The 27,600-nt window shown below is 42.4% G+C and overlaps 2 protein-coding genes, 2 long non-coding RNA genes, 13 other non-coding genes and 1 pseudogene across 18 annotated transcripts in view; 13 read left to right on the top strand and 5 right to left on the bottom strand.

The window, feature by feature from the left end:
* The window catches only part of LOC147817860 (uncharacterized), a 12,394-nt gene extending 5,199 nt beyond the window's left edge, over positions 1–7,195 (bottom strand). The window contains exons 1-2 of the long non-coding RNA XR_015438607.1: positions 7,106–7,195; positions 5,959–6,107 (exon numbers count right to left, since the gene is read on the bottom strand). This is a non-coding gene — a long non-coding RNA (uncharacterized LOC147817860). The remainder of the gene's footprint in view (positions 1–5,958; positions 6,108–7,105) is intronic.
* Positions 24–97, top strand: trnat-ugu (transfer RNA threonine (anticodon UGU)). The gene has a single exon. It is a non-coding gene; the product is annotated as a tRNA-Thr (tRNA).
* Positions 390–463, bottom strand: trnat-ugu (transfer RNA threonine (anticodon UGU)). Its single transcript has one exon. It is a non-coding gene; the product is annotated as a tRNA-Thr (tRNA).
* On the bottom strand, positions 730–803 carry trnat-agu (transfer RNA threonine (anticodon AGU)). The gene has a single exon. It is a non-coding gene; the product is annotated as a tRNA-Thr (tRNA).
* Positions 1,231–1,304, bottom strand: trnat-agu (transfer RNA threonine (anticodon AGU)). The gene has a single exon. It is a non-coding gene; the product is annotated as a tRNA-Thr (tRNA).
* trnat-agu (transfer RNA threonine (anticodon AGU)) lies at positions 1,740–1,813 on the bottom strand. The gene has a single exon. It is a non-coding gene; the product is annotated as a tRNA-Thr (tRNA).
* Positions 2,055–2,128, top strand: trnat-agu (transfer RNA threonine (anticodon AGU)). The gene has a single exon. It is a non-coding gene; the product is annotated as a tRNA-Thr (tRNA).
* On the top strand, positions 2,421–2,494 carry trnat-ugu (transfer RNA threonine (anticodon UGU)). Its single transcript has one exon. It is a non-coding gene; the product is annotated as a tRNA-Thr (tRNA).
* On the top strand, positions 2,675–2,748 carry trnat-agu (transfer RNA threonine (anticodon AGU)). Its single transcript has one exon. It is a non-coding gene; the product is annotated as a tRNA-Thr (tRNA).
* On the top strand, positions 3,032–3,105 carry trnat-ugu (transfer RNA threonine (anticodon UGU)). The gene has a single exon. It is a non-coding gene; the product is annotated as a tRNA-Thr (tRNA).
* trnat-ugu (transfer RNA threonine (anticodon UGU)) lies at positions 3,369–3,442 on the top strand. Its single transcript has one exon. It is a non-coding gene; the product is annotated as a tRNA-Thr (tRNA).
* Positions 3,623–3,696, top strand: trnat-agu (transfer RNA threonine (anticodon AGU)). The gene has a single exon. It is a non-coding gene; the product is annotated as a tRNA-Thr (tRNA).
* Positions 4,124–4,197, top strand: trnat-agu (transfer RNA threonine (anticodon AGU)). The gene has a single exon. It is a non-coding gene; the product is annotated as a tRNA-Thr (tRNA).
* Positions 4,378–4,451, top strand: trnat-agu (transfer RNA threonine (anticodon AGU)). Its single transcript has one exon. It is a non-coding gene; the product is annotated as a tRNA-Thr (tRNA).
* On the top strand, positions 6,033–7,825 carry LOC111671338 (cobalamin binding intrinsic factor-like). The gene is made up of 4 exons (XM_023428444.2): positions 6,033–6,113; positions 6,219–6,360; positions 7,174–7,310; positions 7,624–7,825. The coding sequence occupies exons 1-4, from the start codon at positions 6,047–6,049 to the stop codon at positions 7,683–7,685; spliced, it is 408 nt and encodes a 135-aa protein (XP_023284212.1). The 5' UTR covers positions 6,033–6,046; the 3' UTR covers positions 7,686–7,825.
* A 1,866-nt stretch (positions 7,826–9,691) lies between these two features.
* On the top strand, positions 9,692–11,132 carry LOC147817859 (cobalamin binding intrinsic factor-like). Its single transcript, XM_087179888.1, has 4 exons — positions 9,692–9,910; positions 9,996–10,152; positions 10,600–10,736; positions 10,828–11,132. Exons 1-4 carry the CDS (start codon positions 9,745–9,747, stop codon positions 10,887–10,889), a joined length of 522 nt encoding a protein of 173 aa, XP_087036014.1. The 5' UTR covers positions 9,692–9,744; the 3' UTR covers positions 10,890–11,132.
* Positions 11,133–11,219: 87 nt separating this feature from the next.
* Positions 11,220–14,217, top strand: LOC147817858 (E3 ubiquitin/ISG15 ligase TRIM25-like; annotated as a pseudogene). Its single transcript, XR_015438606.1, has 3 exons — positions 11,220–11,560; positions 12,013–12,149; positions 12,241–14,217. The product of XR_015438606.1 is annotated as an E3 ubiquitin/ISG15 ligase TRIM25-like (transcript).
* An 8,458-nt stretch (positions 14,218–22,675) lies between these two features.
* LOC111671356 (uncharacterized) overlaps positions 22,676–27,600 on the top strand; it is an 88,691-nt gene continuing 83,766 nt past the window's right edge. Inside the window, exon 1 of the long non-coding RNA XR_002761926.2 lies at positions 22,676–22,728. This is a non-coding gene — a long non-coding RNA (uncharacterized LOC111671356). The remainder of the gene's footprint in view (positions 22,729–27,600) is intronic.

Below are 27,600 nucleotides of genomic sequence, written 5' to 3'. Positions count from 1 at the left end.
AAAAAAAAAAAGAACAAAAAACAGGTGCTGTGGCTTAGCTGGTTAAAGCACCTGTCTTGTAAACAGGAGATCCTGGGTTCAAATCCCAGCAGTGCCTAATTAGCATAGAAATAAAGGGGCTTCTTTGACCTGTTATTTGTTATGTTTTCACGTCACCTTGATACCAAAGAAAGTACCAGGTATTATCAACAACTTTTGGCCAATGGATAATCAAAAAAGTTGAGTAGCGTTGAGTAGCATTGAGTAGAGTTGAGCTTCTACCATGCATTATAAAAGGGGTATTGGTGTTACTTAAAGAACAACTTAACACCCTTGTGGATGTTGTTTTGCTGACCTCCAGGGGTTTATATACAACACAAATAACAGGTCAAGGAAATTCTGTGCTACTCAGGCACTGCTGGGATTTGAACCCAGGATTTCCTGTTTACAAGACAGGTGCTTTAACCAGCTAAGCCACAGCGCCTGTTATCTTGTCTTCTTTTATTCTATTTTTCTTTCGGAAAGGTTTTTTTGTCAAGGCATCCACCAGGACCACCATTATCCCTTTTCCACTGCATGGTACCAGCTCAACTCAACTTGACTTTTTTGATTTTCCACTGGACAAAAGTTGATGGTACCTGGTACTTTCTCTGATATCACCTATACCAAGGTTCCAAGTGAGCTGATGAGATACCAAAAGGTGACGTGAAAACACGACAAATAATGGGTCAATAAAATTAAATGATAATCAGGCACTGCTGGGATTTGAACCCAGGATCTCCTGTTTACTAGACAGGCGCTTTGACCAACTAAGCCACAGCACCTGTGGGTAGAAGTACAGACCAGTGACAAATTAGTCAAAAACTGAGTGAGAAGCAGGGTGACAGTGCCTCCACCCACAGGGCATGAGGTGTCACTGATGGTTTCATGATTATGAAAATGATGTGAATCAGGTGCTATGGGCTTCACAGTCACCACATCTCAACCCAGTTGAACACATATGGGAGATTTTGGAGCAAAGTGTTAGACAGGGCTCTCCACCACTGTCATCAAAACAACAAATGATGGAATATCTTTAGGACGAATGGTGTTCATCACTCCATTAGAGTTCAGAGACCTGGAGAAGCACTGACAAGGAGCTGAGATGATGTTCTGGCAGCACGTGGTGGAGAAACATCTCACTAAGAGACTCTATGTTGGTTTTTCCTCTTTTGTTTAGAGACAATGTGTGTAGGAAGTTCACTGATAATCAGGCACTGCTGGGATTTGAACCCAGGATCTCCTGTTTACTAGACAGGCGCTTTAACCAGCTAAGCCACAGCAGCTATTATGCTCTTTTCCTCTATTCTATTTTTCTATCAAAACGCTGCAGACACTATCGAAAGGTTTCTTTTTCAAGGCATCCACCAGGACCACCATTACCCCTTTTCCACTGCATGGTACCATCTCAACTCAACTTGAATTGACTTTTTTTATTTTCCATTGGACAAAAGTTCATGGTACCTAGTACTTTCTTTGGTATCACCTCTACCAAAGTTCCAAGTGAGTTGAGGAGAACCCAGGATCTCCTGTGTACTAGACAGGCGCTTTGACCAACTAAGCCACAGCACCTGTGTGTACAAGTACAGATTAGTGACAAATTCACAGTCCAGTCACGTCTTTAGTATCACCTCTACCAAGGTTCCAAGTGAGTTGAGGAGATACAAAAAGGTGATGTGAAAACACAACAAATAATGGGTCAATAAAATTAAATGATAATAAGGCACTGCTGGGATTTGAACCCAGGATCTCCTGTTTACTAGACAGGCACTTTGACCAACTAAGCCACAGCACCTGTGGGTAGAAGTACAGACCAGTGACAAATTAGTCAAAAACTGAGTGCGAAGCAGGGTGACAGTGCCATCCACAGGGCACGAGCTGTCACTGATGGTTTCATGATTATGAAAATTATGTGAATCAGGTGTCAATACAAGGGTCTTAAGTTGTTCTTAAAGGTAAATTTTAGAGGCATATGAAATCAGTGTAAAGACGTGACTGGACTGTCCAATCATTGCTGGTCTGTACTTTTATTCACAGGTGCTGTAGCTTAGTTGGTCAAAGCGCCTGTCTAGTAAACAGGAGATCCTGGGTTCAAATCCCAGCAGTGCCTGATTATAATGGAGATTCCTTGGCCCGTTATTTGTTGTGGATATTTTCACATCACATTTTGGTATCGCCTCAACTCACTTGAACCTTGGTGGAGGTGATATCCAAGAAAGTGCCAGATACCATGAACTTTTGTCCAATGGAACATCAAAAAAGTCGAGTCAAGTTTAGTTGAGATGGTACCATGCAGTGGAAAAAGGGTAATGGTGGTCCTGGTGGATGCCTTGAAAAAAAAAATTTCGATAGTGTCTGCAGCATTTTGATAGAAAAATAGAATAAAGGAAGCAAACGTAACAGGCGCTGTGGCTTAGCTGGTTAAAGTGCCTGTCTTGTAAACAGGAGATCCTGGGTTCAAATCCCAGCAGTGCCTGAGTCTCAGTGAACTTCCTTGAGCTAGTTTTTGTAACATATGTAAACAACTGGAGGTCAGCAAAACAAGATCTACAAGGGTCTTAAGTTGTTGCTTAAGGTACATTTTCAAGGCATATAATGCCAGTGCAAAGACGTGACTGGACTGTGAATTTGTCACTAATCTGTACTTGTACACACAGGTGCTGTGGCTTAGTTGGTCAAAGCGCCTGTCTAGTAAACAGGAGATCCTGGGTTCAAATCCCAGCAGTGCCTGATTATCGCAGAGTTTTCTTGGCCCGTTATTTGTTGTGTGTGTTTTCAAGTCACCTTTTGGTATCGCCTCAACTCACTTGAACCTTGGTGGAGGTGATACCCAAGAAAATACCAGGTACAATCAACAACCTTTGCCCAATGGAAAATCCAAAAAGTTGAGTAGCATATAGTCAAGTTGTGCTGCTACCATGCACTATAAAAATGGTAATGGTGGTCCTGGTGGACGCCTTGACAAAATTACCTTTAAATGGTGTCTTCGGCAAAAAAAACAGAACAAAAAACAGGTGCTGTGGCTTAGCTGGTTAAAGCACCTGTCTTGTAAACAGGAAATCCTGTGTTCAAATCCCAGCAGTACCTAATTAGCACAGAAATAAAGGGGATTCTTTGACCTGTTATTTGTTATGTTTTCACATCACCTTGATACCAAAGAAAGTACCAGGTACTATCAACAACTTTTGGCCAATGGAAAATCAAAGAAGTTGAGTAGCATTGAGTAGAGTTGAGCTTCTACCATGCATTATAAAAGGGGTAATGGCGGTCCTGGTGGATCCCTTGATGAACCTTTCAATAGTGTCTGCTGCAAAAAAAAACAAAGAAAAAAAACAAAAACAAAAAAAACAGGCACTGTGGCTTAGTTGGTTAAAGCACCTGTCTTGTAAACAGGAGAGCCTGGGTTCAAATCCCAGCAGTGCCTGATTATCACAGAATTTCCTTGACCTGTTATTTGTCTTGCATATAAACAACTGGAAGTCAGCAAAATAAGATCTACAAGGGTATTAAGTTGTTCTTAAAGGTAAATTTTAGAGGCATATGAAATCAGTGTGAAGACGTGACTGGACAGTGAAATCGTCACTGGTCTGTGCTTCTATAAACAGGTGCTGTGGCTTAGTTGGTTAAAGCACCTGTCTAGTAAACAGGAGATCCTGGGTTCAAATCCCAGCAGTACCTGATTATCAGTGAACTTCCTACACACATTATCTCTAAACAAAAGAGGAAAAATCAACATAGAGTCTCTTAGTGAGATGTTTTTCCACCACATGCTGCCAGAACATCATCTCAGCTCCTTGTCAGTGCTTCTCCAGGTCTCTGAACTCTAATGGAGTGATGAACACCATTCGTCCTAAAGATATTCCCTCATTTGGTGTTTTGATGACGGTGGTGGAGAGCCCTGTCTAACACTTTGCTCCAAAATCTCTCATAGGTGTCCAACTGGGTTGAGATGTGGTGACTGTGAAGCCCATAGCACCTGATTCACATCATTTTCATAATCATGAAACCATCAGCGACACCTCATGCCCTGTGGATGGAGGCACTGTCACCCTGCTTCTCACTCAGTTTTTGACTAATTTGTCAATGGTCTGTACTTCCACCCACAGGTGCTGTGGCTTAGTTGGTCAAAGCGCCTGTCTAGTAAACAGGAGATCCTGGGTTCAAATCCCAGCAGTGCCTGATTATCACAGAGATTCCTTGACCTATTATTTATAGTGTATGTAAGCCACTGGAGGTCAGCAAAACAAGATCTACAAGGGTCTTAAGTTGTTCTTAAAGGTAAATTTTAGAGGCATATGAAATCAGTGTAAAGACGTGACTGGACTGTCCAATCATCGTTGGTCTGTACTTCTATACACAGGTGCTGTGGCTTAGTTGGTCAAAGCGCCTGTCTAGTAAACAGGAGATCCTGGGTTCAAATCCCAGCAGTGCCTGATTATAACAGAGATTCCTTGACCTGTTATTTGCAGTGTATGTAAACCACTGTTCAATGACATAGTGGTAATAATTTAATTTTTTCATCATTGCTGGGCTTATTTTTTTAAATAATGATTTTGAGGGGATCCTGTGGCTCAACTGGTAGAGTGCGTACCACTTAGGCTGAGTCCTTACCGCAGTGGCCATGTGTTTGAGTCCGACCCATGGCCCTCTGCTGCATGTCATCCCCCCTCTCTCTCCAACTTTTCTGTCCCTATCTGAATAAAGGCAAAAATTGCCCAAAAAATTAAAATAATGATTTTGATCTTTAAAGGACTGTATAAACATTTTAGCCTTAAATTAAAAAGGTCTTTTCCCAATATTTAAAATGGTGAACCATTAATTTACCTCAAATAATTCTGATCCAGACTTCATTTATAGTCAAAGTTGTACTACTGGAATGCCAAACGAAGACAAACAAATTTGCCGAAATAATGTGATGAATTTTTTATATTTACTGCATCAATAAAATCCACATAACTTTGTTTTTGGATTTTGGGTTTTGGGCTATGGTCCTACACCAACCATAACGGCAATAAAACACATGCTTATCATTTACAGATAAGTGCCCTGACACACTTTGTACAGTAGTGTAGTAATACAATGAGCTTCAGATTTCCTCTGGTTATAATGAAATATACTGGAGGTCTGCAGAGCCCCCTGCTGGTAAAACACTGCACTACAAAGACAGGAGAAGCCAATCATTGGCATAATGTATATTCTGGGAAATGTTCAGTAATAAGACATTTCTGGACAGAGATCCACAAAACAATGGAGGGAATATTCAATGCAAATACACCTTTCCACTTTAAAACCTTTATTTTAGGGAAAAGTTGATTTCCAGTTAGTATAGCTTCAACAAAAAAACAAATTCCCAGTCACTGTCTTACTTATTGGATTGTCTGCCAACAAGTTAATGTACGCCTGGGTTAATATACATCCTTTTTTCGGACTGTAAAATAGTTATGGGAAATTCTATTTTATAGATATTGTTTTTTAAAAAAAAAAAGGATGTTGAGACGGGAAGGGTTCTTGGCCATGCTCTTTTAATACTATTTCTCTGTAATTGGTGAAATGTTCTCAATTATTCTCTAAATAAAGAGAAAAAATCCGGGGGAATCTTTGATAAACTTCTCTCAAGTCTGAAAATATTTACTTGTGGATAAAAGAAATCTGCTGGTTTCAATAATACATGGATCTAATTCCCAAAAAATAAATGTACTGTGATCTATGGAGCGCCAAAGAGTTCAATATTAAATAAATAATCGCATTAATTAATTATGTAACTAGTAATTATGCAATCACCCTAGGTAGGCGATGAAGAGTAAGGTGATCTTAACATGTGCCGTTGACAAAATGTACCTGTGCAAATATTATTTCATATCATAACCTCAAGGTGACATTTGAGCTGGAAAACACTACCAGCCTTTTCAAAGTAAGATCAACAGAATTCAGCCTCCTCACCTGTGTAAACTCTGACGACTGGAATAAAACAGCAGCTGTGACGTTAGTCAGCTCAGTCTACCGTCCAGCAGCCGTGACGACGACGACGATGATGCCTGCTCCCAACTCCGCAGCCCTGCTGCTGCTGCTGCTGCTTCCTGGGACTCTGACTGGAAGTAAGCATCACAATAATTCATAAAATGTTATTTTCAAATTATTTTTACTAAGAACAAAACTTCTTCAGCAAAGTTATCCTGCTGTTTTACTCATCCATCTTTCAGATACTGATTCAGTTCCAATTCAAGTGGAGGTGCAGAACCCTATCGACAAAATCCCTCCAGTGACCTACAGCACTCATGTGGTTTACAGAGGGATCCTGCTGGGTGCAATGAAAACACTCATGGCTTCCAACTCAGACTTTAAGTAAGATCATAACTTCAATGTCACCTGAGAGCGAGTCTACAACCTGAAACTAGTTTTATTTATTGAAGTAAACGTTGTCATCAACAACACTGGATTTAAATACTTACTTACTAAAAAATCTGTTTTGTAAATGGTTTATGGATACGCCAACGCACCTGACATGTTTGTTGGGACGTCAAGGACGCACACTTTGACAGAGTGACTTTGACACAGTGGAAACTCTGAATCAGTTAAGTCAACAGTTTTTAATACTGAGCATACTTTTAAAATATGGGTAAATATCTCTGTGTATGTCGTCTGTCCAGGACCACAGCGCATTATTGTGTGGGTGGAGCACATCAACTGAAGTGCCTCCACTAATTTAATTTTGTGTTAAATAATTAGAAAAAGATGACGTGAGAAACACCTAAAACAATAATAACAAACTCCTGCTGTCAAACTCCTCGCATTCATCAGTGAAGCTCAAATATCTGAGAGGTAACAATAAAAAAAACTTATTTATTATTATTTTTTTATTCCCAAAAAATATGAACTTGCCTCTCAGGGCTTGTTTTCAAAGATGGAAAAAAACAAAAGCTTAGAAAAATGATCCAGGATTTGTGTGTGTGTGTGTAATGTGAGCACCGTTATTCAGAATAACTTCCAGGATTAACAAATCAATCTTCTGTCTGTGTTGCACTTAGCTGGATGAGACTTAACAAGATCATTTAAACCTGATAAAAGCATGTTTGCTGATTAGTTATACCTTGTTTGAAGAAATGGTGAAAATCCCAATTCATGTAAACTACAGTGGGTGTAAATCGTTCTTTGCAGGTTCACCTTCACAGAGGATCCGAACTACGGCCCGTACCTGCACAGTGTGAACGGTGTGGCTGGAAACAAAGAAAAACACACATACTGGGAGCTCCTGGTCCAGAGTCCAAACGGCAAAATCACAAGACCTAATGTTGGTGAGTCCACCATTAACCTCCTAAGACCCGAACTCTATTCTTTGCTATATAGGCTGATTGGGACCTGAGCAAAATGATGTCCACATATTAGGACATTAGTTTTAAATTTCGATTACTGAGTGGCAGTATAATATCCTCATATGTGGTCACCAGGCCCTTGTTGAGAAAAAGTTAGTATTGTGGTCTAGAGAACCCAAAATGTGAGGTCCACATATGTGGACGCCAGGTCCTAGGAGGTTAAAACATCTGTCAGTCGTTCTTGTAATTCTATGATGAATCAGATTTTAACACACTACGTGCATCTTGTTTGTAGGTATCGGATGTTACATCCCCAACGCAAATGAGACAATCATTCTGAGATTTGGAGAGTGGTGAAGATTCAGCAGCTAGGATCAGAGTCAGCGCTGGAACCGGCTGCACGACGATGTATTTCATTAAAGGACAATTAATGTTGATGAATGTTAAAGGGAAAATCTCACAGGAAAATAAACTGTTATCATCGTCACTAACAAGCAGACAGCTGACATTATCACTCTTTTAATGTGTGTACTCATTGTGTTTCAGAGGTCTTGGTCGTCTGAGCACCTTTTTAAATGTCTCTTTTACTGCTGTGGATGGAGGTGAGAGACATCTCATCTGTGGCGCACAGAGGAAATGTCACCCACCTCCATTATACTGGGGGCGGACGTAGAAATGGCACATAACTCAAAACCTACACAATCAAAATCAAATCTATCAGTTTGTTTAAACAGTAAGAGACCAAATGTGCTTTTGTAATCTTGGTGAACTGACTGAAAGTATGTGCGCTGACTTCTTAGGGTCAATGAGTGGCTGCTACGACGGAGTATTAGGGCCTATTAGAGGAAAAAAAAAAAAAAGGAATCTGAAATTTTAAGAAAAAAGTTGTAATATTATAAGAATTAAAAATGTAAAATTTGTAGAGAGAAAAACATAAATTTTAGGAATATTACAAGCAAACCAATCAAACAGGTGAAACAGGTTCGTCTGTCTAACAAGGGAATAGACTTCTTCACAATCTTTTCAATGCTTTTAATGATGATGATGATGATGATGAGCCAAAAGATGAAGGATCTGTTTATTTGTGAAACCTCAGCTAAAGTAGAACTTCACAGGAAGCTCCACATTTTAAAGCTCTTCTGATGTTTCCCTTCTAAAACAACACGTAACCTAAAATTTATTCTCACATTATGACTTTTTTCTTGAAACATTATTCTCAAAATTATGACTTTAATTTCATAATATTATCTCTTTATTCTTGAGATTTTTCTTCCATCAATGTGGCCCTAATACTCCGTCGTAGGCTGCAGATGTTTGGTAGCTTGTTAATAGTGGAAACATGATCATCACTGTCAAAACTACTCAGGCTCCTGGAGAGAGAGACGAACAGAATCGAAAGGATCCGTTTGCAGCAGAGACTGTAAATAAAGATGGACGTCGCCTCTGTGACGTGACCCACAGGTTTCTGAAGCTGTGGGTGGATGTCAACAAGTATTAGTAAAAATTAACAATGAAACACATAAATAGAAAAAAAGCTTTACATGTCACCAACATCACAGGTAAATGATGTGGTGCATTCATGACCTGCAGGAGTCACAGTTACAACAAAGTGACTCATTTATTATCTCCTGTGTCTGATCCATTACAAACCAATAAAAACTTCATTTAAGGAGAACAGAGGAGCTGATTCTGGAAACTGAGGAACCGTCTCTACAGAGATCCCAAGATGTTCATCACCTAGTGGAAGTTGAGGTGATCAGTGTTTTTAGATGAGAAATGTGTTTTATTATATATATAAACTACAATCACCTCCTCATGGTTTTCTGCCTCCTCCACTCAGAATAGTTTCAGGTCACATCCCTGTTTGTCCAGAGTATATGAATATGAACCACTTGTGTGAAATTTTTCATCATAATTGCTGAGTGAAGACTCCAGTAACGGCTAAAAGGTGTTTTGTGATGTCACCACGACCTTGACCTTTGACCTTTGCACACCAAAATCTAATCAGTTCATCCTTGAGTCCAAGTGAATGTTTGTGCCAAATTTGAAGAAGTTCAGAAAAGGCGTAACTGAGGTATCACGTCCATGAGAATGGGACAGACAACCCAAAAACAATATGGCACTGTGCTGGTGACGGCCAGAGCCCGAGGTTTAACCACACGGTATCAAATCGCTCCTCTTCCTGGAATGAGTCAAAGCCTGATAGCCCTCCTTCTTCTACCTGCTCTCAAACACAGTCAGCTCCACTCTGTCCAAGTATTTGTTCCCTCCCCTTCAGATCTACAGCTTGAGGATGGGTGTAAAAGCTGATAGACCCAATTAACTGCAGAAACACATGTTGTAAAGATAAGAGCTCAAACTGGTTTTACTTTTAAGGGAGTGAATCTCTGACAGTCATTGTTGACAGAGAGGTGAAATGGCGCAAAAGGGAGTTCAGCTGGATGGGAAAAAAATTTGTGGCTCGGATCAGGTGGCTATTCCCAGTGGACACAGCTGCACAGCCCTGCTGCCGCTGCTGCTGCTGCTGCTGCTGCTGCTGATGATGATGATGATGCTGCTGCCTCATGGGACTCTGGCTGGATGTAAGCTTCACAATAATTCATAAAATGTTTTCTCAAATCATTTATACTATTACTGAATCTCAAAAACAAAAATCTGCTGTTTTAGTCAAATATCTTTCAGATACTGATCCAGTTCCATTTCAAGTGGAGGTGAAGAACTCTCTAGATCCAATCCCTCCAGTGACCTACAGCACTTACGTGCTTTACAGAGGGATCCTGCTGGGTGGACTGAGGAGACTCATGAACTCCACCTCACACTTTAAGTAAGATCATAACTTCCATTGTAACCTGAGAGTGAATCTACAACCTGAAACTAGTTTTATTAATTTACTTAATTAATGAAATGTTAGAGACCTGAGCTGAGCCGAATCAGCTGGTGACTGATCGATCACATCGGCTGTGCTGTAACTAAGAGCAACACGTTACTGTAGTTTTCACATGTTAACAAGAAAAAAAATGATGGCAAAACAACTGAATCCGTCACAGTCGGGTTCAGGATAACTTCATCCAGGATTAACGAATCAATCAATGTCTGTTGCACTTAGCTGGAAAAGACTTAACAAGATCCTTCTAACCTGATAAAAGCATGTTTGCTTAATTAGTTCAGACACATTTAAAGAAACGAGCCCTGGTGACAACCAGTATCAAATGCATCTGCAGGTATTTCCCAATTCAGGTAAACTACAGTGGGTGTAAATCGTTCTTTGCAGGTTCACCTACACAGAGGATCCGAACTACGGCCCGTACCTGCAGAGTGTGAACGGTGTGGCTGGAAACAAAGAAAAACACACATACTGGGAACTCCTGGTCCAGAGTCCAGACGGCAAAATCATAAGACCTGATGTTGGTGAGTCCACCATTAAAACGTCTGTCAGTCCTTCTTCTTGTAATTCTATGGTGAATCAGATTTTAACACACTACGTGCATCTTGTTTGTAGGTATCGGATGTTACATCCCCAACGCAAATGAGAAAATCATTCTGAATTTCACAAAATGGTGAAGATTCAGCAGCTAGGATCAGAGTCAGCGCTGGAACCGGCTGCACGACGATGTATTTCATTAAAGGACAAACTTTGATTATTGTCAATTTGTTAATCTGTGTTTAATGTTGAATAAATGATCCTTCAACATTATCAACAAGCAGACAGCTGACAGCAAGAATTTTATTGCTCCTACAGCAGTGACTGATTTATTATCTCCTGTATCTGATCCATTACAACCAATAAAAACTTCATTTAAGGACTTTTGATGGTTCACTGCCAAAATCTAATCAGTCCATCCTTCAGTCTAGGTGAATGTTTGCGCCAAACTTGAACTGCAGAAACATATGTTGTTAAGATAAGAGCTCACCCTGGTTTCACTTATAAGAGAGTGAAACTCTGTCAGTCATTTTTGACGGAGGGGTGAGATAGCTCAGAGAGGAGTTCAGATGGATGGGAAAGAAATTTGTGACTCGGATCCAGTGGCTACTCCCAGTAGACAGAGCTGCACAGCCCTGCCGCAGCTTCCTGGGACTCTGGCTGGATTTTCAGATGATGATACAGTTCCATTTTAAGTCCGGGTGCAGAACAGTGTAGATCCAATCCCTCCAGCGACCTACAACACTTACGTTGTTTACAGAGGGATCCTGCTGGGTGGACTGAGGAGACTCATGGACACCTCAGACTTTGAGTAAGATCATAACTTGAAGTGTCACCTGAGAGCGAATCTACAACCTGAAACTAGTTTTTATTAATTTAAGTAAACATGGGCGTCAATAACGCCACACCCAATACTTTAAATGGTTCATGAAGAAGCAAATGCACTCGACATGTTTGTTGGGACGTGAAGGACGCACACTGAGTGGAGAATATACAGTTTTTAATACTGAGCATAATATTAAAATATGGGTAAATATCTCTGTGTATGTCGTCTGTCCAGGACTTTCCACAGTGCATTGTGGTGCAGCACATGAACTGAAGTGCCTGGACTAACATCTATAAACTTCTTAATGTTGTTTGTAACATAATTTGTGTCAAAAAAATCTGAGAACTTAATTAATGAGATGTTAGAGAGTCCAGGTACCGGCTGATTCAGCTCAGCGATTCAGGTAAACTACAGTGGGTGTAAATCGTTCTTTGCAGGTTCACCTACACAGAGGATCCGAACTACGGCCCGTACCTGCAGAGTGTGAACGGTGTGGCTGGAAGCACAGAAGAACACACATACTGGGAGCTCCTGGTCCAGAGTCCAGACGGCAAAATCATAAGACCTAATGTTGGTGAGTCCACCATTAAAACGTCTGTCAGTCCTTCTACTTGTAATTCTATGGTGAATCAGATTTTAACACACTACGTGCATCTTGTTTGTAGGTATCGGATGTTAAGTCCCCAACGCAAATGAGACAATCATTCTGAATTTCACAAAATGGTGAAGATTCAGCAGCTAGGATCAGAGTCAGCGCTGGAACCGGCTGCACGACGATGTATTTCATTAAAGGACAAACTTTGTTTATTGTCAATTTGTTAATCTGTGTTTAATGTTGAATAAATGATCCTTCAACATTATCAACAAGCAGACAGCTGACAGCAAGAATTTTATTGCTCCTACAGCAGTGACTGATTTATTATCTCCTGTATCTGATCCATTACAACCAATAAAAACTTCCTTTAAGGACTTTTACGGACTTTTGATGGTTCACTGCCAAAATCTAATCAGTCCATCCTTCAGTCTAGGTGAATGTTTGTGCCAAACTTGAACTGCAGAAACATATGTTGTTAAGATAAGAGCTCACCCTGGTTTCACTTATAAGAGAGTACAGAACTCTCTAAAACCAATCCCTCCAGTGACCTACAGCACTTACGTGCTTTACAGAGGGATCCTGTTGGGTGGACTGAGGAGACTCATGAACTCCACCTCAGACTTTGAATAAGATCATAACTTCCATTGTAACCTAAGAGTGAATGTACAACCTGAAACTAGTTTTATTAATTTAAGGAAACATGGCCGTCAATAACGCCACACCAAATACTTTAAATGGTTCATGAAGAAGCAAATGCACTCGACATGTTTGTTGAGAAATGAAAAAACTATATAGCACTGCGCTGGTGATGGCCAGAGCCGGAGGGTTAAATACATGGTTTAACCACACGGTATCAAATCGCTCCTCTTCCTGGAATGAATCAAAGCCTGATAGCCCTCCCTCTTCCTCCTGCTCTCAAACACAGTCAGCTCCACAAATACGTCCTTGTTCCCTCCCCTTCAGATCTACAGTTTGAGGATGGGTGTAAAAGCTGACCGGCTCCATTCACTGCAGAAACACATGTTGTTTAGATCAGAGCTCAAACTGGTTTCACTTGTAAGAAAGTGAAACTCTCAGTCATTGTCGACGAAGAGGTGAAATGGCGCAGAGAGGAGTTCAGCTGGACCCGAAAAAATTTTGCTGTTCGATCTGTCTGGACCTACTGAAGGATCCGGTGACTATTCCCTGTGGACACAGCTACTGCATGAACTGTATTAAAAGCTTCTGGGACAAAGAGGATGAGCAGGAAATCCACAGCTGCCCTCAGTGTAGGCAGACCTTCACACCGAGGCCTGTCCTGGTCAAAAACACCATGTTAGTTGATTTAGTGGAGGAGCTGAAGAAGACTGGACTCCAAGCTGCTGATCACTGCTGTGCTGTACCTGAAGACGTGGCCTGTGATGTCTGCACTGGGAGGAAACTGAAAGCTGTTAAATTCTGTCTGGTTTGTCTGGCCTCTTACTGTGAGAATCACCTGCAGCCTCATCATGACGCAGCTCCATTAAAGAAACACAAGCTGGTGGATCCTTCCCAGAAGCTCCAGGAGAACATCTGCTCTCGTCACGACGAGGTGATGAAGATGTTCTGCCGCACCGATCAGCAGTGTATCTGTTATCTCTGCTCTGTGGAGGAACATAAAGGCCACGACACAGTCTCAGCTGCAGCAGAAAGGACTGAGAGGCAGAGAGAGCTCCAGCTGAGTCGACAAAAGATCCAGGAGAGAATCCAGGACAGTGAGAAAGATGTGAGGAGCTGGCAACAGACGGTGGAGGCCCTCAATGGCTCTGCTGTTAAAGCAGTGGAGGAGAGTGAGAAGATGTTCACAGAGATGATCGGTCTACTGGAGAAACGACGCGCTGATGTGAAGCAGCAGATCAGATCCCAGCAGGAAACTGAAGTGAGTCGAGTCAAAGAGCTTCTGGAGAAGCTGCAGCAGGAGATCGCTGAGATGAAGAGGAAAGACGCTGAGCTGAAGCAGCTCTCACACACAGAGGATCACAACCAGTTTCTACACAACTTCCTCTCACTGTCAGAACTAATTAAATCTACAGAGCCATCCAGCACCATTAGGCCTGTTGTGATGAGCTTTGACTGTGTGGCACCGGTGTCAAAGATCAGAGATAAACTACTGGATGCTCTGGGAGAGAAAGGGACAAAACAGGAAAACGGAAAAACAACAAGTCAACAACAGCCTAATCCTGGGCGCGCTGAAAGCTTTCAAACATATAGGCATTACCCGAGAGTATATCAATACATCGATGATGATTTTATGTAGCAGTCGCATACAAGAATATCAGCAGATGAGGGACCTCGAATGAATGCGTGTTTGCACATAATGACAAATCTTGGTCGTTAAGTCTCCTCCACAGGGTCCACACCACATTCACTCAGCCTCTCTACGCTGGACTTTGGTTTTACTGGTGCATTGGAGTCACTGCTGAGCTCAGTGAACTCAAATAGAAAAACGTTATTAAGTTATGAGGCTGTGGGAAGTTTGAATTTGTTTAGGTGGAGGATCTCACTGCTCTTGGTGAATTTTACTTTTACCTAAACTGACACTTCTCCACATGAAAATATAAACTTGCTCTAAATCTTTGTTGAACATTTGTATTGATGTATTTGTACGTTGCTGTTTCTCCTCCAATGCATGGGCCTTTAACACAGAGAAGCTCCAGGGTTTTTATGTATGTGGTTAAACTATTTTTTCATTTCTTTGTTACTCTGTAACAAAAAGTCTCTTGAACTGTCGTTGACTCTCTCATTACCTACTGTTATTATAATCATTAAAGAGAATATCCATTAGCTGACGCACTTAAATTCTTTTCTTCATTTGTTCCAGGAACTCGATAAGGAGTTTTAAACTGCCATTTTAATTACACTGTACATGTGAAGCCCAACTACACACAGGAATTGAAAATTAGCAATAGCTAATAGCTAAAACTCTCCGTACAACACATCAGTTCATCGCATCTTCCTTAAGTCAAGTCTTCATGGTTCGGACTGTGTTGGGGCCCGAGGCAAAAAATGGCAGGGGGGCTTCACCAATCAGCGCTCATCACAATTATGTAATAAATAATCTGACTGAAACAAAAAATCTTAACATTTTGTTTTTTTCCAAATGTTTCAAATCTTAGTAGTATTTTGAAAATATAAATATAAAGAACATTAAAACCTGAATAAATGACTCAATGCTGTCATATTGTAAATAACCCACATTATAAGGCCAAGTAGTTACTGTTAGTTTATTTTAATGTAATTATCTTTAAAAGTGGAAAGAATCATGTTGTATGTATGTGCAGGTTTTACTGGAAATTTAGTGGGTTCAGACACAGGTGAGTAATAGTTAATATACAGCACATAATATGACCAAATGTACGTGGACATCAACACTATACACTCAGATGTGACTGTGTCTGTGGCTCTGAGCTGCTGAAGACATAAATCTTTAGAACCTCACAAATATATATGTTCACTTTCACAAGAAAAAAGCCTCAGTAGTTTCCTAAAACAGCTGCTCACTGTAGTTTTTATCAACAGGAAACTACATTTGTTGGGGACTATTTTCAGTGGCGGATCAATCCATATTTAATATCTAAGTCATCCACAGGTAGGATGGGCCCACCGCCTGCACCGACTCCCAGTGGTCGGGGTATGATGCAACCTGGGCGGCGGGCCAGGTCATGTGCCTGGGTCTGGGCGTGCCGATCACTGGAGTCAGGGATTAGCTCTAGGCAAAAGTTAGAATTTCAGTTGAATTTAAAACTGTGTTGCTCCCCTTCAGCTCTACAACACCTTTGTGAATCAACAACAAAATATTTCCATTTCAGTCCCTGAGGATAAAACTAGAACCCCTGATGTTATTAAATATCCTTGCGCTTCCTGTTTGCACTTCAGTGAGGGTTTCGCATGGCTATGGACACATGATCTCCACCCCTCATGTCCTCAAGTAACCTCAGCCCGGGACCTGCATTCCTCTTCTGAGACCTGCAGTTTGAGGTCTAATTCAAATGTTATTAGCATTTTTATAAAAATACTTCATGTATTACTTGTCACACACACCCACAGTGCAACAGAAACACCCTGTTTGACACACTAAAGACCTTAAAGTCCCAGTTTTATGTCCTATCACAGACTTGTTTGTTGTCTGGAAGAGTAAAGTCTCATAGCCATAAATCTTACAGTGTAATGCAGTAAACCTCCTCATGTTTTCAGCACAGACGCAACTTATTTATTCATTTTAGCAAAAGGTCATGTGGTTGTGCTTAAAAGAAAAAGACCTGCAGGTGAATTCTGCTCAGGACTGATTCTGACTCAGAGAGTCTGGACCCTCCTCATAATCTAGTTTATGGGGGTGATAGAAACAAATAGGAGGACCTCGGTTCCCCCGTAAAAACCCCAAGCAATTATTGGAGAGCAGTGAATCATTGCGACCTAATAGTGCTCTTCACTCTCAGTAGCTTTTAAACTAATTTGTGATTGATCACTGATAATTGGTGACAGAGTCCCTGGAGACGCCCGGGCCCCCTCTTCCTTTTCACAGCTTGAAAGCAGCTATAACTTTTAAACAGTCGACTTTGCGCCTCGTTCTGAAGCTCAATAGGCCTCAAGACGTTTGAATAATCATCGTGGCCTTTTTCAATAAAGGTGGAGCCTTCCAACAATAAAGCACTGGAAACCCAATACTATCTTGTGGACGGTGTAATAGTCTGAGGTGCAGGTTAAGAGCCTTAATGATCAAACGTTCTTTGATGACATCATAATTTCGGGAAACATGTCCATACCAAACTTTAATGAAATAACTCCAGTCGTACTTTTTCATGTTATCGACTGCGGTGCTGAGTCAAAACGGTCAGACTGATGACCTTTCCTGTGTAACGACAGATGAGTCTCTTAATAGAGCGCCGATTGATGTCGGCTGTTTGGATGTGAATCACTCTCCGGCACTCGCCAACAAAAGCATTAACAAAGAGTGTCATCAATGACAATGTTTTTTTTTTTCAAGGTCGGATCAATTGAACTGTCGGTTTTTGTCTTGGAAATCTATTCACACAATTTGCGCCGTGCTGCAGGATCCGGAGAATAAAAGTGGAGCAGGGGTGGTGTCGCTGCTCAGACTTGACCTTCAGCAAGACTACACCACATGGAAATGACCCACGTTGAGCAGGTAGGGTCGTAACTTCGCTTGTGATGATAAGAATAAAAGTATATTTGTGATTTAGAAGAAAGGCAGAACGATTTGCAGCCTCGGACTTATCCTCTGGGACCGGGCGGCACGAATGACACTGATGGAGCCGGTAAAAACCTTCTGGATGTTTTGATGATCCATCGGCTGACCGAGATTTGAGCCGGGTCCAGTCCGCCTGTGCTCTGATCTCATCTCTTTCTTTGTCTGAGGCCTTTTTTAGCCAAAAAACATGGTTTCTTTTTCAGTGGAAGAAACTCTGGAGGGTCGCTTTCACCTGAATGATGCACACTGCACTGTGCAGTCTCAACTGTGGTGTTTATAAAGGTAGGGAGGGCCAACGGTTTAACAGACAGGGACTCACATGCACTAACATGCACGCCAACCGATCGGCTACCAAAACAAATAACTGAGAAACTCAGATTACAACATACAGAGGGGGCGTGGCTTTATTCACTGCTCAGGACGCCATTACTCCACTATAACTTTACATAGAAAATAGTTATTTGCTGCTATATTGTTTCATATTTGTTCTAAAGATTTGTTTGTACATTCACTGAACACCTCTAACACTGCCTCATTGCAGTGGCTTGTGGGAACTCTAAATTGAACCAATTAAGCGTTAATGTCATTAATTACCCCTGTGCTTTTTCTGCACTTAAATGTCAAAAGCTGTTTATGTCATAGATTACTGTTTTTGCAGTTAAACTTCACAGAAAAGCTCAATGTTTTCTGAAAATATAATACTATTTTTTGCTTTTACTGTTCTTCCTCGAGCTGTTTCACCACCATCTGCAATTGTTAAATTGTCTGCAGCTGCAAGTGGCTCCCTAAGTTTCCTTCCTGCTTTGCAAGAGTGTAGGAAGATCTCACTCAAAATATTTAGTTTACATACTGACTTCTTAATTTTCTCACTTTTCCCGTGTGAATAGTGCTTGGTAAGGAGTCAGGACAGTGTTACGATGCCTGCTATGAAAGAAGGTCTGTTTCTGCGACACACAGACACCTTCACTAAAGGATTTTGAAAGTTATTTTTCTCAACAGACTGACTGCAGTAAGACTTTTGTCCAAAGAGTGGCGCTAGTGCTGCACGTGAGGCTTTACTCTACATGCACTGGCTGTTAAACAGCCACCAAAAAAGCACAGGAGGGAAATCTTAAGCACCACGTCTCACCATCCTGTCTCAGCAGCCTGCAACATGTTTTACTCAAGTCACTGCTCTAATTCAACGTCCACCGCCTCGGCTGATGAGTCCATATCACACGTCTTGATACAGATCTTGTGTTATTTGTTATTTATGATATATTATCTTTTGTGTTGTTATGAAAGGCTGCCGAGGTTAAAGAAGGAGGTGTTCCCACATTTGTTGCTAATGATGCTTTGAGTGTTTTGTCAATATGATAGCTTATAACCACGTCCTTCAAATCCTGGCAACACCGGATTGAAACTTTTGCAAAATCAATTAATTGTTTTGTCAATGGAAAAGTGTGTGAAAGAGGGATTGTGCATTTCAAGTCAAATCTGGACGATGTCCGTGCTCTCCGTCCTTTCTCCATTTAGTTTTTGTTGGTTATTTAATCCGTAGCTAATTAATTTAATTAAATGACGAGTCTCTGAAATCCATAGATTGTACAACTACATTAAACAGTATTATTTTATAGATGTGTTGATGGAGATTTTAATGGATATCCTACTTCTAGAAGACGTGCTGTCTGCCATGATCTGAAATATTTTTATAGATTTTGATTGCTTTATACTTCCATATCCCATTATAAATCAGATCACAGTGAACTAATTCTCAACATGGATTCATTTCTTATTCTCCATAAGTATGTCCGGATCAATAGACGGCGGCATCATACTCACATACAGGCACCACACTGCTTAGCAAGTTCAACATGTCTGTGTGTTCTTTAGCTACTTGTTATTGGTTTATTGACTGAGAGAATGAGAAAACAAAACAGCTGCCTCGCCACCGTTATTGCTTTCCACCACCCCTCCCTATGCACTTAGCGTTGGCTCGCTGCAGTTCACCAATACACCTCACACATCTGTGTTTGCACAGGAGCAGGTGGATGAACACTGTTCGTCTATTGCCTGTAAACAGCGTGTCATTCCCCGCCCTCTTGAGACGGCAGGTCGGCCGGGTGGTGGTCGTCAGAGGGGTTAAAGTTGATGAACGGTGCGTCGTGTTTGTCTGACCCACTTCATTTCATCCCAGACGGGCTCCCGGGGGCTGCACGTTGTGGCTGAGGGGGCAGCCACGCCAGAGTTAATGACAGGGCTTTGTTCAGTGCCGAGGCTCTCATCAGGATAGGCCCGAGCCAGACAATAGCCGGGGTCACAGGTCCTCAGAGGCCGGGATGAGAAGGCTAATGAGTCAGTATTGAACTAAGAGGAGCAGGCCAGTGTGGTCTGCAGCCATAGGCTCACATGGTTCTGACACGGCCAAGGCCAATTTGTCTGTTTTGTTCCTGACAGTGGAGCCGCCTGACAGGAAGCAGCCATGCTCCAGTCTTACCAGCAAGCACATAACACACTGTCTGACAAATGTTGATTTATCTGGACCTGTTCTTTGTAGTTAACTGAAGTGCTGGATGTCTGGGAGGCTGTTTAACACTGTCTGAACTCCAGAACTAGACGTCTTCTCGAGTCCAAGAGGGTCCGATCCGAAAGGGACCTGTGGAAAACCCACCTGGATTCAACGTGTATCGATTAAACAAAGATGAAAACCAAGAACAGTCATTTGTTTTAAAACTGACATCAACCTTTGCAGCGGCATCATGAGGATCAATTAAAGATCCTTTGTCCAAAACAGCAGGAATATCGCATGAGTGTGATGTGCAACATGATCGGATCTGATGGCCAGTCCACTCTGATCTCCTGGGGTATTAAACCCTCAGCCGGGACCCTCCCCAACTGGATTGTAAGGAATGTAGTCTGTCCTGGGTCCTGGGTCAAGTCTTGGTCATTCGGAACCAAGTGGACCCGTGAAGAACTTGAGCATGGCGGTCATTCGGACCCATTGGTGTGGCTGTTTTCTTACATACTTGTTTTGGGTGTAACGTTAATGTATCCGTACTGAACTTGACCATCGAGAGGAAGTTGAAGTTGTTCGTTTGAAGCGCCGGGCCAACACGACACATTCTTGAGATTTTCAGAAGCTTTCTTGTCAGTTACTTTTCCAACCTCCGACCTATGGTTACCCATAACACCTTGCAACAAATGTACCATAGATCCACAGACATCGGTATGTATCTTTGCAGAAACATAAAAGCCTGAGTACCACGGACACCATCAAGGAGAGACAGTGGGAAAATGTGCGCCCTTTTCATTCCCTCAAGACTACAAAGACACAAAAACACAAAGTTCTGGTAAGAGATCAGAGGCGGTGGCACGCAGCCAGGAAGAGGTTCTGACGTCAGGCTTTTTTCCCGCCTAACAAACTCTGTGGACGTGCCATTTGTTCCATGTTTACTCTCCCACAGTTAAATCAACACTGACGATCCCTCTGAGTGAAGCCTGACGGTGACTCCCTTCAGCTCCAGTGGAACCGTCTCCTCCTTTGTTCGACTTTTAATTTTGACCTCTTTACACTTTCCTCCCCGCTCCCCCCTCCTCCCCCCATCACTCCATCAACCTCCGCGACACGGACACATGCGGCTCTGGCTCAACCAGCGGTGGCATTGACCTCTCATCTTCATATTGACCCGCTGTTTCCCATGACCTCTGACCTCTCGGGGTCAAGCCTCCAGCCGTCTGGACCTCTTCCTCCTTGACCTGGCCCCTATCTCCACCCTTTGGACGGTCCAGATGGACGACTCTCTGCTCAGGATGTCTACAGGATTATGTTGTTGTCTCAACACGAATCTCCAGGTCTGAGCAGCTGCTCTGGCGACCAAATTATTTTTGTGATTATAATTAACTTTTATCCATCAAGCCCTGAATTTGGAGGCTTTACTCTGTTGCAGAGCATTTCTCTGAATATGAATCATCCTGTGTCTCTTATTACCGTTTTTCTTTTTTTTCTTACTGAGCAGCACATTACAGATGCCAGGGCAACTTTCACTGCCTGTATCTCGTCCTCTCGCTGTCTGTCGCTCTCTGAACTTGCTGTCCTCATTCCATAGCCTGGTTTTCATACATAGTGTCCTGATAGTGTGCTGGGGAGAATCTGGGTCAGCGTGGGGAGCCCGAGATAGCACAGACACGAGGCTGACTCGCTAAACAAATACGTCACACGTCGCTGTGCAAAGAGAAAACAGAGAAAACAATACTTGGATGCTTGAATTATTATTATTTTTTTTGTATGTCGGTGGCATCAGTGATGAGGCAGAGCAGCACCAGGCGGACTTTAAATAGGACGCCACGTAGATCCAGATAATATTGTTTTTATCTTGTGTTGCAGGAAATTTTTCACATGAGCACATTTCATTATCAGAATTGATTGCCTCGCCATTTCCAGTGACATGTCCATTAATTTTGGATTAAATGTTACATCACTGAAGTCTAGACAGTCACCTAAAACGCACATGGCTGCAAACCAAACTACCAACATCGCTACTTTTGGCAGTTTGAGCAAGTTTGTGATCGAAATGATATTTAAATTAAAATTGCATTTTAACAATCTTAAAATATTTTGTTGCCTTTCCTGTATCCTGCTTTTCAGCCTGTTGTGTTTACAAAGCGTTGCTCCTTGGAGCCAAGTGGACTTAGGTCTGAGCAGCATTTCTAATCCCCGCTGTACTGAGACCTGTAAGGAGGGGGGAGGTGAGAGGGAAGGGAGGGGAGAGAAAGAGCCGTGAGGGGAGGAGGGAGGGAGAGCCACAAGAACAAGAGAGGAAGTGAGTGTTCATTACAAAGTGTGCCTCTCGGTTGTGGGCATGCCCAGTAGAGTTTGCCTTGCAGCCTGAAATCCAGCCTCTAAATTTGAACAGGAGGGAGACAAGGTGACTGAGCAGACTTTTGTTGCTGCTGCTCTCTCTCTCTCTCTCTCTCTCTCTGTCTCTCTCTCTCTCTCAATGTTCTTTTTCTCCTCCTCTCCCAGTAGTGAGTGTGTTTTTTTTTTTGCTATGGAAGAGCAGGAGGAGGTGCAGCTTTCAGCTAGTGCTAAATACAAGGGGAAGTAAAAGAAAATAAGAAGAAGAAGAAGAAGAAGAAGAAGAAGAAGAAGAGGAGGAGGAGGATGAGAGAAAAGACTTCACCCCCCCATCTCCCTCTTCCTCTCCCTCATTCCCTCCTCTGCCAACGACTTTTACCTCAGAAATAGCGGAGGGAGCAACTTCAAAAGGCAGACAGGAGGCAGCTGGAGTGTGAAATCTGAGAAGAAAAGCAAGATGAGAGGCTAACCGGCGCTGTGCTTGCTATGCTGTCCAGGTCAGTGCCCAGGAAAGACCAAACAACTGCTCACTCTTTCTCTTTTACTTGTTTGTTCCTGCTTCCAAACTCCTGTTTAGTTGCTATACATCGTGCATGTACGTCTGCTTGTTTTACCCGATGGAATAATATAGTGTGTATACTGGTGCGGGATTGTGTAAGAAGCCTGAGTGACACAGTGAATGACACGCCGTGCATCATCTCCTCTCAGCACCATCCGACTGTTGTCACCCACCGCGGAGCGAAAGTAGTGAAACTCCAGCTGCTCCCCCCCCCCCGCCAGCTCTGCGTATGGAAAGTGTTTAGCTGCTTCGGCTCGGACGCTCACATGCATGCGTGTGTGTGTGTGTGTGTGTGTGTGTGTGTGAGTGTGTGTTTGTGTTGAGGGAGGACGAGCTCCATGGACGCGGGACACGTGGTTACGATAGGGGAGAAATCATGGAGACGTACTGTAGGCTGGTTGTTCGCCCTCACTCACGTGCGTGTGTGTGTGTGTGTTTGTTTCTGTGTGTGTGTGTCTCTCTCTGTGTGTCTGTGTGTCTCTGTGTGTGTGTGTGTGTGTGTGTGTGTGTGTGTGTTGGCGGTGGTGCGAAGATTAAATTTCAAGTTTTGTGAGGGGAGTTTTGGAAGCATTAGTCACAGAACTTCTCTGGAGTATCTGTGGAGAGAAGTGCAGATTGAAGGTTCGTGACGTGACGAGTCGGAGGAGAGAGGATGTTCCCTCCTTTGGTTTCATGAGCATTTTCTTTGTTTCATCGTGAAGTTTATTCTTTCAAATTCATGTTGCCTTGGCCGAAACTTAAACCCACAAAATCTAATAATATTAAAGCTTTTTATCAGAGTGGATTTACAATAATAATAATAATAATAATGTTAGTGTCTTGTTTTTTTTTCAACAAAAGCAGTTTGGTTATTATTGATTAATCCTGTCAGTCAGCTCACCTGTCGGAGGCTGTCCCCCCGCCCCCCCACCTGCCTGAAGGCCTGTCCCATTAGCTATCCCAGCATGCCTTGCCACTGACAAGTGAGTGTCAGCAGTGGCCCCCCAGGAGACTCGTTGTTGACAGGTTTATTATTCCTGGACTGTGGAAGTGGGGCACACCACAGACACTATAGCTCTATAGGGGAGAGGAGAGCAGATATAGTTACCTATAATAAAACAATAATGACAATAATAATATTAATAATGATGTTTACTGTAATTGTTTGTTTTTTTGATAAATCATTTTTTGTAAAAATGTCCATTATAATTTCCTAAATCCTAAAATGAGACATTCAAAAGACTGTTTTCTTTTATATAACCAACAGTGCAACAAAATAAATCCAGTTAACTCAGATATCTGACAAAGAGCAGCAACAGATTCTGGATGTTTCGTACTACCTCGTACACACAATACGTGCTGACCGTACGACCTCTCAATATTTTTGAGCGTTGAAATATTTGAAAAATGATGTTAAAATGTCGGCGGGCTGGTAATATGTAAACAATTTCACTTGCTGAACTTGTGGAGATAAAAATGATGAATGTTTTTTTCTCAGCGTAACATTCCTGCCTCCTCCTCTTCTTCTTTCAGTGATAAGCCGCACTCCAACATGTTTACAGTAGTGATGGCTGTTGTCGTCATCTCTGGCATACCAGACATACTGTAGCTGACCCTCTCTGCCTGATCGTCATGCTCGTCATGGTTACGGTGGGCGTCTCCCACACTCTCCCACTTTCCTACACTTGATGCACGGAGCTGTCTCCGCTGTAGTTAACACTTTAAGGATGGATTGGAGTTCATGTTTTACCTCCAGTTCTACTGTTCAGGCCTCAGTGAGGAGAAAAAGCTTTGTTTGAAATGTGATGTAGGTGAGAATAAGGAAGTGTGTTTAATCATTTATGGTTCCTCATGTGATGATTGATTTACCAGGAACACTTAAAGAAAACGCCCTTCGTTTCTGATAACTTGATGAAGCCAGAGATCCTTTTTTGTTGCGTATTTTTTTTTGTCCGGCAAATTTCTTTGTTGGAAATTTAAAGTAATTTATAAGAAGTTGATGTTCTTCATTGTTTTTAATCTATTTTTGACGTCTCTTTCTAACACTATGTTAGCAGGACACTTGCATTCGCATCACTATCAATATTAAAATGGGATTTGAGTGTAAAGGTTAATTTTTAACCCTGGAAATAAGATTCTGCATCTTCTACCTTTGTTCAAGCTGCAAATAAAAACCATTAGATCTCGACTTAAGGATCCTTTTTTTTTTTTTTAGTTTGTTTTTGTTTGTTTAGTTTTTGTGTTGGGCTGCACAGTTAATCCAAATATAATCAAAATCGTGATATGGCCCGAGTGCAACATCCAAACTGCAGGAGCTGCAGTTGTTTTGATAAAATTTGGTAAAATGTTCAAAGCATTGTTGGCCAACAAATCATATTCTCCAGACGTAAAGGAAAAACCAACAAAAGTCACATCATCATCATTTTTACATTTTTGTTTCAGTGAAAATGAAAAAGAAAAAACTGAAATTGTGAAATATGATTTTTTTTTCTGTGTGTGTGTGTGTGTGTGTGTGTGTGTGTTTGTTTTACTGTACTTGTAGGGTCTGTGGTGATTCCCAAAATGCAGGACCTCACGAGTTTAAAGGTCTGTTTGAGAGTTAAGACTTTAGACTTTAAAGTTTAGAGTTGGAATCAGGTTTAGGTTCGGGTCAGGGTTGAGTTTAGGCTTTTAGTTGTGATGGTTAAAGTAAGGAAGCGGGGGGAACAAAGATAGCTTGTTTTTTTAATAAGAATTATTTTTCCACATATTAGTTTTGCCTCATTTGAATTAAAGGCTCATTTGGGACATTTTTCTGACCTGGATGTTTAAGATTAAACACATTAAAATGTAGAGAATCAGTCCTTGTGTTGTCGGACGCCTCGTAGCTTCTCAGCTGCAGGATCGTGGCTCCATATGTGGAGACTCTTATATCACAACCATCGGGACCTCATCAGTCTAACTGTCAGGACGACTCCCTTCTTCCTGGGAGACCGCGTTTCCATGCGTTCCTCCCCGGAGTCCCACCCCCGACGGCCCATCTGAGGCTCCGTGATCCATCACACAGCAGGCAGCCATGTTTTCTGAAAGGGCTGTGAACTTGTTACCTCCCTCAGCCCGGCCGACTGAATGTCAAACCCATTTCTCTTTTCTCGTGTCCCCCTTTTCCCAGGATTGCTGCTGTATTGAAATAATTGGGCGGCATTCAGTGCGACCAGGTTGTCAGTGCACCTTTTGAATAGAGATATCAAGTCTGGTGCCACGATTTCCCTCTGACCTCCCTTTCACGGATCCTTCCTCCGCCCTCTGCCCACCTCCCTCCGAGGTCGCGGTGGGTCATCATCGTGACTCCAGCCTCCCAGTACAATGACACAACATCCATGGTACATTATCTACAGTGTGTCAGCTGGTCCGGAGCTCCGTCTATAGGCTATTCTTCCCTGCCCCATTGTCTCCGGGATCTCTGGATCAAGCCTGTTCAACATGGCACACATTCAAAATGGCAACCTCAAGGGGCTTTTATTCCTCCACCAGAATTCAATCACTTCTCTCTCTCGTCTTTCTGCCTCTCTGCTGAGTTATTCAGAGTTTAATGAGGGAGGGAAATAAAGGGAAGCTTATGGTTTGCCGGATGATGGAGAGGCTGCCATTTTGTTTCTGTTGGAGGAGCCACACAGCAAGTGTTCATGTGAAATGAGTTTTTTTTTTTCTTCTTCTTCTTCTCTTCTCTCTCTTTAGCAGAGAAGAAGGTGATTGAGATGTCTGAGAAAGAGCCAACGAGTCTGGAGAAGCTGGGATCATTAAAGTGTCGGAGGAGCCGCAGCTCTTCAAATAATCTGCATTTTAGATACAGTCCAGGTCGCAGTGGGAGGGGGGGATTTTTATATATGGAGGTATAATCTGCTGTGAGGTATTATGATTATCAAGCATTAATGCACTGATTTCACCATAGGCATCAAATAGTGTTGCGCCTGTATACCTCCAGTGCCGTGCATCATTTTAATGACTACAGAGGATTATCCCCTTACATAACTGGAGTGTGGGCGGTTTTGGAGACAGCTCCTGACAGTGTGGGAGGGCAGGAGACCGGACTGGAGGAAGTGCCGGGCTGGCGCTGGATGACGGGGCCGTTGTTGCGAGGTTCGGCGCGGGTCACAGTCGCGAGTCCGTGCGATGCATCAGCCGTCAGCTGAGTGTGTGTTCGTGTTTGACCGTCTCGCCCGGGCGTCATCGGTGATGCAAGGTTTCCTCTGTCCGACATTGGAAACGGTGGAAGAGTTCAGCCGGCTGCGTCTGTGTCACATGTACGCACACAGACCTGGTGTCAGTGAGGTCAGAGCTGGCGCTTCTCTCTGCAGATATTCCTTACTTTTCCTCCGAGCGGTCGTATCAGCGAGCTGCTGTGGATGTGCAACAACAACATATCTGCAGTGCACAGGGCCTTTTTTTAGTTCCCCCTTAAAGGGATTTGACAGGGGGGGAGGGGTGCAGGTCTTTTGGGGGGGGACAGATTACTACATCTACATCAGTCTCCGGGACATGTTTCTGTACAGCAGTTAAGATTAGATGAATTGTGCCTGTGCAGCAGAAACTAGCAGATAAAAAAAAACAAAGAAATAAATGCTTTAAAAGAGGTGTTAGAATCAATATGTGCAGGACTGGCACCAGTCTCTCTGGGGCCCAGGGCAGAAACTGCCCCCCCCCCCCTCTGCACCATATATTTGTTAGGCCATCCTACATAAGTCTGAGCTTATTGTGCATCATGAAATGTTTTATCTGAAGTGTTGATCCATCAGAAGATATAACAACATCTCAGTGTAGTTTTACATCTCCTCTCTCAGGCTTCTCTCTG

This window comes from Seriola lalandi, unplaced genomic scaffold (genome assembly GCF_002814215.2).
Source record: "Seriola lalandi dorsalis isolate HSWRI2012SDOR001 ecotype SW California unplaced genomic scaffold, Sedor1 jcf7180002054875, whole genome shotgun sequence".
NCBI lineage: Eukaryota > Metazoa > Chordata > Actinopteri > Carangiformes > Carangidae > Seriola > Seriola lalandi.
This window is presented reverse-complemented; position numbering and strand designations above follow the sequence as displayed.

What these genes read in the sequence shown, in the direction of transcription:
- LOC111671338 (XM_023428444.2), top strand. Translation starts at nt 6,047, where the DNA reads ATGATGCCTGCTCCCAACTCCGCAGCCCTGCTGCTGCTGCTGCTGCTT. An exon ending in TCCTGGGACTCTGACTGGAA is followed by an intron (nt 6,114 to 6,218) that starts GTAAGCATCACA and finishes TCCATCTTTCAG; the next exon opens with ATACTGATTCAGTTCCAATT. An exon ending in AATCACAAGACCTAATGTTG is followed by an intron (nt 7,311 to 7,623) that starts GTGAGTCCACCA and finishes TCTTGTTTGTAG; the next exon opens with GTATCGGATGTTACATCCCC.
- LOC147817859 (XM_087179888.1), top strand. Translation starts at nt 9,745, where the DNA reads ATGGCGCAAAAGGGAGTTCAGCTGGATGGGAAAAAAATTTGTGGCTCG. An exon ending in TCATGGGACTCTGGCTGGAT is followed by an intron (nt 9,911 to 9,995) that starts GTAAGCTTCACA and finishes CTGCTGTTTTAG; the next exon opens with TCAAATATCTTTCAGATACT. An exon ending in AATCATAAGACCTGATGTTG is followed by an intron (nt 10,737 to 10,827) that starts GTGAGTCCACCA and finishes TCTTGTTTGTAG; the next exon opens with GTATCGGATGTTACATCCCC.